The sequence below is a fragment of the Monodon monoceros genome, unplaced genomic scaffold, assembly GCF_005190385.1.
Source record: "Monodon monoceros isolate NGI ecotype Baffin Bay Population unplaced genomic scaffold, NGI_Narwhal_1 Super_Scaffold_11, whole genome shotgun sequence".
Classification (NCBI taxonomy): domain Eukaryota; kingdom Metazoa; phylum Chordata; class Mammalia; order Artiodactyla; family Monodontidae; genus Monodon; species Monodon monoceros.
In genome coordinates this window covers 126,144,968-126,158,108 of record NW_021703767.1, presented here as the reverse complement: position 1 = coordinate 126,158,108, position 13,141 = coordinate 126,144,968, and the positions used below count along the sequence as shown (strand labels likewise).

At 42.3% G+C, this 13,141-nt stretch overlaps 1 protein-coding gene across 1 annotated transcript in view; it reads right to left on the bottom strand.

Annotated features, from left to right (window-relative positions):
• MSL2 (MSL complex subunit 2) overlaps window positions 1–10,523 on the bottom strand; it is a 36,307-nt gene extending 25,784 nt beyond the window's left edge. The window contains exon 1 of the mRNA XM_029214925.1: window positions 9,668–10,523. Within this exon, the coding sequence (XP_029070758.1) occupies window positions 9,668–9,809 (142 nt within the window). The 5' untranslated portion in view covers window positions 9,810–10,523. The remainder of the gene's footprint in view (window positions 1–9,667) is intronic.
• Between the last annotated feature and the right edge of the window lie 2,618 nt (window positions 10,524–13,141).

Genomic DNA, 13,141 nt, shown 5'->3' with positions numbered 1-13,141 from the left:
ACCTCTGGGACATTAAACGCACCAACATTCAAATTATAGGGGTTCCAGAAGAAAAAGAAAAAAGAAAGGGACTGAGAAAATATTTGCAGAGATTATAGTTGAAAACTTCCCTAATATGGGAAAGGAAATAGTTAATCAAGTCCAGGAATCACAGAGAGTCCCATACAGGATAAATCCAAGGAGAAACATGCCAAGACACATACTCATCAAACTGTCAAAAATTAAATACAAAGAAAACATATTAAAAGCAGCAAGGGAAAAACAACAAATAACACACAAGGGAATCCCCATAAGGTTAACAGCTGATCTTTCAGCAGAAACTCTGCAAGCCAGAAGGGACTGGCAGGACATATTTAAAGTGATGAAGGAGAAAAACCTACAACCAAGATTACTCTACCCAGCAAGGATCTCATTCAGATTTGATGGAGAAATTAAAACCTTCAGAGACAAGCAAAAGCTGAGAGAGTTCAGCACCACCAAACCAGCTTTACAACAAATGCTAAAGGACCTTCTCTAGGCAAGAAACACAAGAGAAGAAAAATACCTATAATAACAAACCCAAAACAATTAAAAAAATGCAAATAGGAACATACATATCGATAATTACCTTAAATGTAAATGGGTTAAATGCTCCCAACAAAAGACACAGACTGGCTGAATGGATACAAAAACAAGACACACACACACACACACACACACACACACACACATATATATGCTGTCTACAAGAGACCCACTTGAGACCTAGAGACACATACAGACTGAAAGTAAGGGGATGGAAAAGATATTCCATGCAAATGGAAACCAAAAGAAAGCTGGAGTAGCAATTTTCGTATCAGACAAAATATACTTTAAAATAAAGACTATTACAAGAGACAAAGAAGGACACTACATAATGATCAAGGGGTCAATCCAAGAAGAAGATATAAGAATTGTAAACATTTATGCACGCAACATAGGAGCACCTCAATACATAAGGCAAATACTAGCAGCCACAAAAGGGGAAATCGACAGTAACACTTTCATAGTAGGGGACTTTAACACCCCACTTTCACCAATGAACAGATCATCCAAAATGAAAATATATAAGGAAACACACGCTTTAAATGATACATTAAAAAAGATGGACTTGATATTTATAGGACATTCCATCCAAAAACAACAGAATACACAGTTTTCTCAAGTGCTCATGGAACATTCTCCAGGATACATCATATCTTTGGTCACAAATCAAGCCTTGGTAAATTTAAGAAAATTGAAATTGTATCAAGTATCTTTTCCGATCACAATGCTATGAGCCTAGATATCAATTACAGGAAAAGATCTGTAAAAAATACAAACACATGGAGGCTAAACAATACACTACTTAATAACGAAGTGATCACTGAAGAAATCAAAGAGAAAATCAAAAAATACCTAGAAACAAATGACAATGGAGACACAATGACCCAAAACCTATGGGATGCAGCAAAAGCAGTTCTAAGAGGGAAGTTTATAACAATACAATCCTACCTTAAGAAACAGGAAACATCTCGAATAAACAACCTAACATTGCACCTAAAGCAATTAGAGAGAGAAGAACAAAAAAAAACCCCAAAGTCAGCATAAGGAAAGAAATCATAAAGATCAGATCAGAAATAAATGAAAAAGAAATGAAGGAAACGATAGCAAAGGTCAATAAAATTAGAAGCTGGTTCTTTGAGAAGATATACAAAATTGATAAACCATTAGCCAGACTCACCAAGAAATAAAGGGAGAAGACTCAAATCAATAGAATTAGAAATGAAAAAAGAGAAGTAACAACTGACACTGCAGAAATACAAAAGATCATGAGAGATTACTACAAGCAACTCCATGCCAATAAAATGGACAACCTGGAAGAAATGGACAAATTCTTAGAAATGCACAACCTGCCAAGACTGAATCAGGAAGAAATAGAAAATATGAACAGACCAATCACAAGCACTGAAATGGAAACTGTGATTAAAAATCTTCCAACAAACAAAAAGCCCAGGACCAGATGGCTTCACAGGGGAATTCTATCAAACATTTAGAGAAGAGCTGACACCTATCCTTCTCAAATTCTTCCAAAATATAGCAGAGGGAGGAACACTCTGAAACTCATTCGACGAGGCCACCATCACCCTGATACCAAAATCAGACAAGGATGTCACAAAGAAAGAAAACTACACACCAATAGCACTGATGAACATAGATGCAAAAATCCTCAACAAAATACTAGCAAACAGAATGCAACAGCACATTAAAAGGATCATACACCATGATCAAGTGAGGTTTATTCCAGGAATGCAAGGATTCTTCAATATACGCAAATCAATCAATGTGATACACCACATTAACAAACTGAAGGAGAAAAACCACATGGTCATCTCAATAGATGCAGAGAAAGCTTTCAACAAAATTCAACACCCATTTATGATAAAAACCCTACAGAAAGTAGGCATAGAAGGAACTTTCCTCAACATAATGAAGGCCATATATGACAAACCCACAGCCAACATCGTCCTCAATGGTGAAAAACTGAAAGCATTTCCACTAAGATCAGGAACAAGACAAGGTTGCCCACTCTCACCACTCTTATTCAACATAGTTTTGGAAGTTTTAGCCACAGCAATCAGAGAAGAAAAGGAAATAAAAGGAATCCAAATCAGAAAAGAAGAAGTAAAGCTGTCACTGTTTGCAGGTGACATGATACTCTACATAGAGAATCCTAAAGATGCTACCAGAAAACTACTAGAGCTAATCAATGAATTTGGTAAAGTAGCAGGATACAAAACTAATGCACAGAAATCTCTGGCATTCCTAAACTTTAATGATGAAAATCTGAAAGTGAAATCAAGAAAACACTCCCATTTACCACTGCAACAAAAAGAATAAAATATCTAGGAATAAACCTACCTAAGGAGACAAAAAACCTGTATGCAGAAAATTATAAGACACTGATGAAAGAAATTAAGGATGATACAAATAGATGGAGAGATATACCATGTTCTTGGATTGGAAGAATCAACATTGTGAAAATGACTCTACTACCCAAAGCAATCTACAGATTCAATGCAATCCCTATCAAACTACCCCTGGTATTTTTCACAGAACTAGAACAAAAAATTTCACAATTTGTATGGAAACACAGAAGACCCCGAATAGCCAAAGCAATCCTGAGAACGAATAACGGAGCTGGAGGAATCAGGCTCCCTGACTTCAGACTATACTACAAAGCTACAGTAATCAAGACAGTATGGTACTGGCACAAAAACAGAAAGATAGATCAATGGAACAGGATAGAAAGCCCAGAGATAAACCCATGCACATATGGTCACCTTATCTTTGATAAAGGAGGCAGGAATGTACAGTGGAGAAAGGACAGCCTGTTCAATAAGTGGTGCTGGGAAAACTGGACAGATACATGTAAAAGTATGAGATTAGATCACTCCCTAACACCATACACAAAAATAAGCTCAAAATGGATTAAAGACCTAAGTGTAAGGCCAGAAACTATCAAACTCTTAGAGGAAAACATAGGCACAACACTCTATGACATAAATCATAGCAAGATCCTTTTTGACCCACCTCCTAGAGAAATGGAAATAAAAACGAAAATAAACAAATGGGACCTAATGAAACTTCAAAGCTTTTGCACAGCAAAGGAAACCATAAACAAGGCCAAAAGACAACCCTCAGAATGGGAGAAAATATTTGCAAATGAAGCAACTGACAAAGGATTAATCTCCAAAATTTACAAGCAGCTCATGCAGCTCAATAACAGAAAAACAAACAACCCAATCCAAAAATGGGCAGAAGACCTAAATAGACATTTCTCCAAAGAAGATATACAGACTGCCAACAAACACATGAAAGAATGCTCAACATCATTAATCATTAGAGAAATGCAAATCAAAACTACAATGAGGTATCACCTCACACCAGTCAGAATGGCCATCATCAAAAAATCTAGAAACAATAAATGCTGGAGAGGGTGTGGAGAAAAGGGAACACTCTTGCACTGTTGGTGGGAATGTGAATTGGTACAGTCACTATGGAGAACAGTATGGAGGTTCCTTAAAAAACTACAAATAGAACTACTATATGACCCAGCAATCCCACTACTGGGCACATACCCTGAGAAAACCATAATTCAAAATGTTATAACACACCATTGTAAAGCAATTATACTCCAATAAATATGTAAAAAAAAAGCATATGCAAAGATCACCAACATCACTAATCATTAGAGAAATTAAAATCAAAACCACAATGAGATATCATGTCACACCCATTAGGATGGCTACTATCCAAAAAACAAACAAACACACACACACCCCAATAACAAAAACCGAAAGAGGAAACACAAGTGTTGGCAAAGATATGGAAAAACTAACTGGAAACCTTGTTCTGCTGGTAGGATTGTAAAACGGTGCAACCACTATGGAAAACAGTATGGAGTTCCTCAAACAATAAAAATAGAAATACCACACATTCCTGCAATCCTACTTCTGGGTATATATTCAAAAGAACTGAAAGCAGGGTCTCAAAGAGTGTTTACACACCCATGTTCTTAACACTATTCACAACAGCCAAGAGGTGGAAGCAACTCAAATGTCCAACGTTGGATGAATGAATAAACTAAGCATAGTGTATACATACAATAGAATATTATTCAGCCTTAAATAGGAAAGAAATCCTGTCTCATGCTACAACACGGATGAACCTTTAAAACATTATGCTGAAATAAGCTAGTCAACAAAGACAAGTATTGCATGATTCTACTTATATGAGGAATCTACAATAGTCAAATTCAGAGAGACAGAAAACAGAATGGTGGTTACAAGGGGTTGGGGGGAAGGAAGAAAATGGTGGTTGCTTGTTGGGTACAGAGTTTCAGATTTACAAGATCAAAAAGTTCTGGAGGGGCTTCCCTGGTGGCGCAGTAGTTGAGAGTCCGCCTGCCGATGCAGGGGACACGGGTTCGTGCCCCGGTCCAGGAGGATCCCACATGCCACGGAGCGGCTGGGCCCGTGAGCCACGGCCACTGAGCCTGCGTGTCCGGAGCCTGCGCTCCGCAACGGGAGAAGGCACAACAGTGAGAGGCCCGTGTACCACAAAAGAAAAGAAAAAAAAAAAAAAAGTTCTGGAAACCTGTTTCACAATAATGTAAATATACTCAACACTACTGAACTGTACACTTAAAAATGGTTAAGATGGTAAATTTTCCATTATATGCTTACTACAATAAAAAATTTAATTATAGTGATTTTAAGTACAAGAAAAATAAAATCTTAAGTATCAAATGAACTCACACTTGAGAATATAAATGTAAAACATTAGTATAACGCTTAACGTACGATTAAACAAATGGCCTTTTAATTTAGCCTCTAAAAGGTATGTGGTTTAAAATAAATCACGCTAAATGTTCAAATTTCATTTTAGAAGATTCTTGCTATTTATAAATTGTTTGCTCAGTCAAAAACAAAGTATTTCTGCTAAAAGAATCAGAACTCCAGAACTGGAAGAGATTCTTGAGATAATCTACTGCACTAATTCCAAAGTGGGCCCACAAACAATGCCAAAATGAGAAAAATAAGGAAAATGAAAGTAGTCTTTCATAAAGCTAAATCTATTTAATTTTAAGGCATATACTTTATTCTGAGAGCACATCCTTCCTACTTTGAACCTTGCTCTTTTTATCGGCAGCTTCGTCCATTCAACAATGCTTTTTCAGCCAGGAACTGTCAAGTGCAGGGCTACAACAGTGAACAAGACCAGCAAGACTCTCACCCTCAGGGAACCACGTACCTTGTAGTGGAACGTGAGAGTAGCAGTAGTAAGAAAAGATGACAGGATTTGCTTTTTTAAGTCCTTAACATTCAAAACAAAAACTTGGTCAGCTTAGGTCAGTGGGAAACACTATTCTCCAGCTCTTTCCTATTTTATAAATAAGAAACTGGATATCCAAAAGTTCCACAACTCTTCAGTAAAAGCCAAAACCACTTTGTTTCTAGAATTTAAAACATCAGGGAGGGGCTTCCCTGGTGGCGCAGTGGTTGAGAGTCCGCCTGCCGATGCAGGGGACACGGGTTAGCCCCGGTCCGGGAAGATCCCACATGCCGCGGAGCGGCTGGGCCCGTGAGCCATGGCCACCGAGCCTGCGTGTCCGGAGCCTGTGCTCCGCAACGGGAGAGACCGCAACAGTGAGAGGCCCGCGTACCACAAAAAAAAAAGAAAAAAAAAAAAAAAAAACCAGGGAAATATTCATGTCCCTGAGATTTGACCATGATTAATTTACAGGACTCCAAATATCTCAGAGAATACTATTTTTCCACTTAACATGTCCTTCCAGTTCTAACAGTATTTGATTCTACATATCAAACTTGTTATGTCATTTGAGGATATAAAAGCTTAATAAAAAACTTAAAATCCCTAGGGCAGAATTTATTGAGTTTCATGCCATCAAAAGAAAATTCATTCTACATACTTCGTGATAAATGATAAAGCAAGTCCAACGTTAAGAACAAGGGGAAAGAACTGACACAGAAATAGTACCCACAGTAATACTGTCTTGGTCACTGTTTCTGTGGCCTAGAAAGTACAATAACTCTCTGGAGCATTGCTATCCCATTCACCAGAAACTTCAGAAAGTTTAAACATACAAAGCAACTGAAAAACAAGCAGTGATAATCAGCTAATTAACATTTCAAAGAACAATGATAACAAAACCTGTAGTTCCAGTGAATAATCTAGCTTTGACAATATATGACCGGACAGTTCAATCTCTTCTCTCACTTCCCCCTACCTTTCTCCATCTCTGCGCAAGGGTGGCACAAAGTCCACAGACTTGTTCTCATGGGTTCAAAAGGTTTTTCCCACTTAAAAATAAACTCACATATAACACAAATTTGGAAAAACAAACTTAAAGAAGATATTATCCCCTTTTGTGGATACAAGAAATTTAGGCAAAAAGTTAAAGTAACTTGCCTAGACAGAAAGTAGAAAAGTTAAGATTTGTACCTAACTGCAAAGTTCATAGACCCTTTTTCCCTCCCTCACCTCCTCTCACTTTCTTTCTCTGAGTCTGTCATAAACACCTACATGCTATTCACTGAACAGGAGAGAATGAGGCAGAAGGAACACAGAAATGTACAAAAAAATAGTATTGTCCCTAAGATAGAATAATTTGAAAGAGTTAAAAGCACCTGTGACAGAACAAAGAATTCACTGAGGGAGGGAGGGAGTTGATGAGTTAGACCATACGCAGAAAGAATATATTTTAGGCAGAAGGAACTTCAAAGAGCAAAGGTGGGGAAAAGAGAAGGAAGACATAAGGCATGTATGTTCAAAAAGACAAAAATATCAAACTGACTGAAGCTGAGAAATTATTAGAAATTAAGAGGGCAGTTAAATACAAAGCTGAAAGGGGAGGTTTGGGTCAGACACTGGAGGACCTGTTGAAACAAACTCCCTATTTACAGCGCCAAGATAGAATTAAAACAACTTTTACATATCTATTATCCTAATGAAATAAGACTGCACATGCCCTATTAACTGGAAGGAGTTTATGCTTTCCAGCTAGGAAAAAGAGTCCAGGACAGTATCTGACACAAAGATGAAAACTATTGGATCTGAATTCAAATAACTGGGTTTTTTTCCCCCATCTCTTCATAACCACAGACTTATGTCCAAAGAGATGAGGGAAAAAAACTGAACCTACATCCATATTGCTGAAATTTTATGCCAGCTACTCAATTATAAGGGAGAAGTAGAACCCATAAATCTTTTGCATAGGATGGTGGGGAAGAGAAGCTTGAACAAGAAGGAATAATTAAAAGCCCCAATGTCACAAAAATTCCTTTGAGTTGTCAAGACTGATTTAAAAAAAAAAAAAAAAAAAGCTACAGTTGGACTTTCTAATGTAGCTTTATCTTTAATACCAGTTTTTAAAATGCAGGTTAGATTCTTGGAAAATGTTCAATTAGACCACAACTGTCCTGAAGCTACTGATAACTTAAAATTCCAAGCATCTGCAAAACTACCATTTCCCTCTTTGAGAGCTAAGTCCCATCCACCATGTAAAAAGGAGACCTACCAGATCTTCAAGTGTTACCTGGATAATGACATCACTCTCTACTGCAGTTCTAGCAGGCCAGGATGGGCTGGTCTATGCCCTCTACATCACCACAGTAGCAATTCCCCCACCAAAAGAAAGGTTTGTGTTGAAAGAAGTTACAGTAGCCCCATCTCCTCATTCCACAAACTATCAAAAGTATGAAGACATAAATTAAAAAAAAGCACTCCATTAAAAAAAAAAAAGTGAGAGTGGGGTGGCGGAGTTCGCTGAAACTAAGCAAATTCTTATACTATATTTGTAAAATGTAAGCGGAAAACTTTGAATCTAGCCCAAAGCTCTCATTTTACATGTTAAGAAACTGAGGCCCAGGGCAATTAAGTGATTTACCAGGGCAACTGCTTCTCTATAAAGGTGTTAAGTGTCAGTTACCAGTCAGTGTAGCACTTAATAGCTTGTAAGAGTTACTTAAATGTTTATGAGATTAAGAGCACGATGTGCAAAAAAAACACTCTTCACCTCTTCTGTACCCCTCAGGGCTTTGCCCCAGAGCTATACGGAAAATGCTGAATGAATCTCAAATGAATACCATTTCTCCCTTCAGCCACTACAGTCGCAAAATTTCTCTTAAGATAAAGCTGAAATGCCTGAATTTCTCAAATTCTGACTAAACAAGTAAGTGGATCAACAAAACCTCCAAAGTTTTGGCGAAGTAAGAATATGAAGTGGAGTATTACTGTTTTGGTTTTGCCAGTTACCCTTTCCTGTATGTTAACGTTTTCAGTCTAAGTTTTTTCAAAAATAAATTATTATTATACGCATACAATTAATCACTGAGATAATAATCACAAATTATCATCACTTTTGAGTCACGGATTAGACAATTTAGCATATCTTCATCTCTCAAAAATAACTTGAAAATATCCTGCCCAGCACAAAGTAATACCTCTTGAACAAAAACACCCAAAATAACCCTCTACCAGGCCACAATATAGTAAAACCACCAAAAAACGTAATCCTGTAAAAAATCCCACCAGCTAAAATGCACTGAACCATCAGTCAGCCCTGGCTCACTGTTTATCGTCAAACTGTCAAAGCATTAGAAGAACCCGGGGGAAAAAGTTCTGCAGCGACTTCACCGGCTATACCACCACCCACACACAACACGTTTGGGGAAATGCAAACACGCCACATGTAGGTGTTTTAACCAGGTTTAACCACGTTTAAACAAGGTAGGTATTAAGTCAGCTTTGGTATCAAAAGCTTTAAAAAAAAAAAAAAAAGGACAACAACACAGATGCATATTTCACCTCTTTAAAAAAAAAAAAAAACACCAGAAATGACCCAAGGCGAATTTAACAGTTTTGAACATTGAGGCCGCTGTACAGAGCGGTTTGGAAGGGTTCTGTCTTTCTGAAATGCCGGAAAAAAGTCCTCTGCCGAGTTTCAAAACTAAAGACCGCAAACTACCGCACAAATAATAAAAGTTTAATACAAACTACCCCGCCGTCAAACGGTTTCTGCTACCATCGCCCTGAGTTTTTTTTAAAACAAGCACTGAAAGGGGAACAATAAAAAGCGTCTCACCGCAAACGCAGCACGAGAGGGACTGTCGGAAGTAAGGCAAGAGCCTGTTAATCTCTGTAAACGCCTTGGGGTCTCCGGGGTCGTAGTTGAGCACTAGGCGGCTCGCGGAAATGTAGAGAGCAGTAGCATTCACGGGGTTCATTGCAGACACTTCGACACTGTTGGCTCTCGGTTGAAGAGAAATTCCGGATCCAACTTTGTAAGCAGCCAGGGAACAATGGCGAATTTGCAACAATTCGGAGGAAATCGGGGGAGAACCACTGGCCAAAGTTGTAACCAAAATCCGTACAAGTTTGTAGAGCCGTAGCAGTCCTCCCACACATGGGGCCTTGGCGCCCCTCCTCCGTCCCTGAGATTTGCAGACCAAGGGGAAAAAAAAAAAAAAGAGAAACCAGCGTTCGAGTTTGTCCCGAGCGGCCGCGGGGCGCAGAACGCGGCGGCTTCGGCGCTCAGTCTAGCCCCGCGGCTCGGCGGGCGGCCTGCGCTCGAGCTGCATCTCGGGACGCGAAGGCACCTCCTGTGGTCGAGCTGGGCGGTCACGGGAGCAGGCCCCGGCCCGGTCCAGGGGCGGGCACGCTTCTCACGGGCTGCAGGGCCCTTACTCCATCACAGCGCCCGGCGCGGAGGCAGCGGCGACGGCAAGGACTGCGGTGAGGTCGTCGGATTCGTCGATCTAGTGCACCGAGCCGCGGCGGCGGCGAACGTGGCTGCTGCGGCTGGCGGAGGCCGCCGCCGCTCTCTCCATATCGGACACGCCTGGCTCTCCGCCCCGGCGATTACAGCCCGGCAGTTCCCTGAGATGGCGAAGCGGACAGGAGAGGCCCCCGCCCGAGAGGGGAGGGCCGGGGAGGAAGTGTGCGGGCCGGCGGCGGCGGCGGCGGGAGAGGGCGGGGAGCAGGCCCGGCCGGGCCGCAGCGGCGGCCCTAGCTCCTCAGTCGCTTACTCGGAGGTCACCAGGCGCAAGCGCCGCCCCCTCACTGCCCGGCCATCTTCTCCGCGCGGCACACACGGACGCCTCCTCCGCCAAGCACGACGGTCGCCGCCGCCCACGGCGCCCACCCGGCCGCGGCAGAGGCTGAGGCGAGCGCTCACACCGCCAGGCCCCGCCGCCGCCCAGCGCACACAGCAAGGCCCCGCCGCAGGCCCCTCCCCCCGTGCCTCGCCGCCCTCACCCCGACTCCACGCGCCACTCTAGCTTGGTAGGGCCAGGGCTGCTGCGGCCTTAATGTATCCCGCGGGCTGTGCGGCGCCTCAGACCCTGCCGGCGACGACGACCGTTACCCCAACGGGCAAAGCCACTGTCATCCCCGAGACTCCCCCGCCGCCGTCGTCGCTAGCGCTCGCACGCATGCGCAGACCACACTCTCACCCCTCCCCCCCGCCCTTTGCTTTCCCTTCGCTTCCCTTTTCCCCTGCTTCTCCTCTAAGAGCCCCCTCCACGCCCTCCCAGAGCTACCGGCTCGCTCTGCGCATGCGCATTCCACTACCCAGCTCCACCGCCTTTCACCCTTACGCGTGCGCTTTGACCGCCCACCCAGAAAACCGGATAAACACATCAGCCCGCTCACGCCAGCCCCTCCCCACTGCCAACCCACCCTGAGCTCATTGCGCATGCCTGGCTCTCCACTTACGGCTCTCTGTACAGAGCATGCTCCCGGCGAGCCGCCTGCTCTTTCCGCCCCTCCCCCATGCGCTCTCAAATTCCCTCTTAGGCGTGTAGGTTGTGGTGAAACATTCGTTAGTTGACCCATCTTTCCCCAGTGTGAGCTGTAGGCTTCTCGCACTACACTGCTTCTTCGGTGTCCGCCAACGCGGAGGCCCTGCTGGGTCGCGCCATGTGGCTCTCTGCGCTGGCGCAACGCGGCCTTTCCTCGCCCTGGCTGACCGCGAAGTAAGGAGGAAGCCCGCACCGCCCGAAGCCCCGCCCTCGCGGCCTTTCTCCTGGAACCGCGCTTCCCGGCCGCGGAAAAGGCGCTGTCGGCCCGACACTCGCCCAGCCCAGAAGGGAGGCGACGAGCGACGTGGCTGTACGCCCAGCTGGCATTCGAGCTTCAGGGTCTTGGTTGGGGCCGCGGCCCGCGTCGACGGCAGCCTGAGGTCTCTGAGGCCCGGGCAGGCCGTCTGAAGCGGCGGTGCCCGGACCCACCTGCCTCTTCCGCCTGTCCGAGCGGGCTCTTCCTGCGGCCTCTGGTCCTTGGAGTCCGACTGACGCGGGCAGCCCGGCCTTCCAGGGGCACCGGCCGGGACCGCACAGAGCTCTCCACGAGAACAGAGTGCAATTTAAAAACAAAACGAACCTCTATTTTAGCTCCTTTAACAGACCTAGCCCCTCTGTGTGAACAGATCTCTTAAAGAACCCATGGTCCTGCTTTAGAACCCAAATCCTTGAAAGTATTATCTTTTTTTTAAACAAGTTTTGGCCTTGTGTTTTTGCAGGAGACCAAGGACACTGAGATATAAATAAACAAAGCCTAAATTAACGTCTGATTCCCCTCCCCTCCAAAAGGACAAAACCTTCTTTAAAAATAGAAACAGCGTAGGAATCATTATCTCTGGATACACCAGAACTCTTCAGCATAATTTTTTGCCCATAGTAAATGCTCTACACATGTTTGCAAAGTAAGATTTATGACGTATGTAAATCTTTAGCGGCACAAATACCTATTAGTTTTAGAAGCTTGCCACTTAGAGTAGAAATGAAGAGTTAAGATAAGGGAACCCATGTAACCTCTGATACATAATTTTTATTGCCATTTGAGAATAGGTTTATTTTCTTTACAAGTCCTAGCATATTATCAGTATGTAAGTATTAAGCAAAAATAATTATTTTCCTAGTTTTGTAAAACGAACAAAGCTGTGCAAAATATATTTGGTCGTCATCTATCTAGAAAATGACAGTCTATAAAATTCACTCTTTTTTAAAAGCCTCATCATTTTTTTTTAATAAGAGATCTTAGTTCTAAGTTCACTTTCAGATAAAACTGTTATAATATACAGTTCTATTTCTATTCCAGACTCTTAAGTTCTACAACACACAGGTTGTTCTTCCCCAGAGGACCAACACAGAGAGTAAAATAATCAGCACTGTTTCCATTCAGACAGTATAAATTAGCAGTCACCCTAGGCAAGTGATTACTTGCAGGCCCTTAACCTTGCTGATTTTCTCATAAACTAATTTTTTTAAATCTCTTGAGATGTGCACATCAAATTAAGATTAATTCTATTGATGGTTCATGTGTGAAAGAGAGACAGAGAGAGAGGAGACAGTTCTTTTATAGCTTCTGAAATTGGTTGCAACTGGTGATAGACTGTGGCACTTAGAGGCAAAGCCTCTCCACACTGAAGTATACTCACTTGAGGTTTGCCTAAAAAGAAAACAAAAGAACGGTTTATATAAAAAAAGTGCTTGGATCAAATAGGAGAAATCATACATAACTCAAATTCCTTAAACTATCAACCTAGGGTAATTTTTTT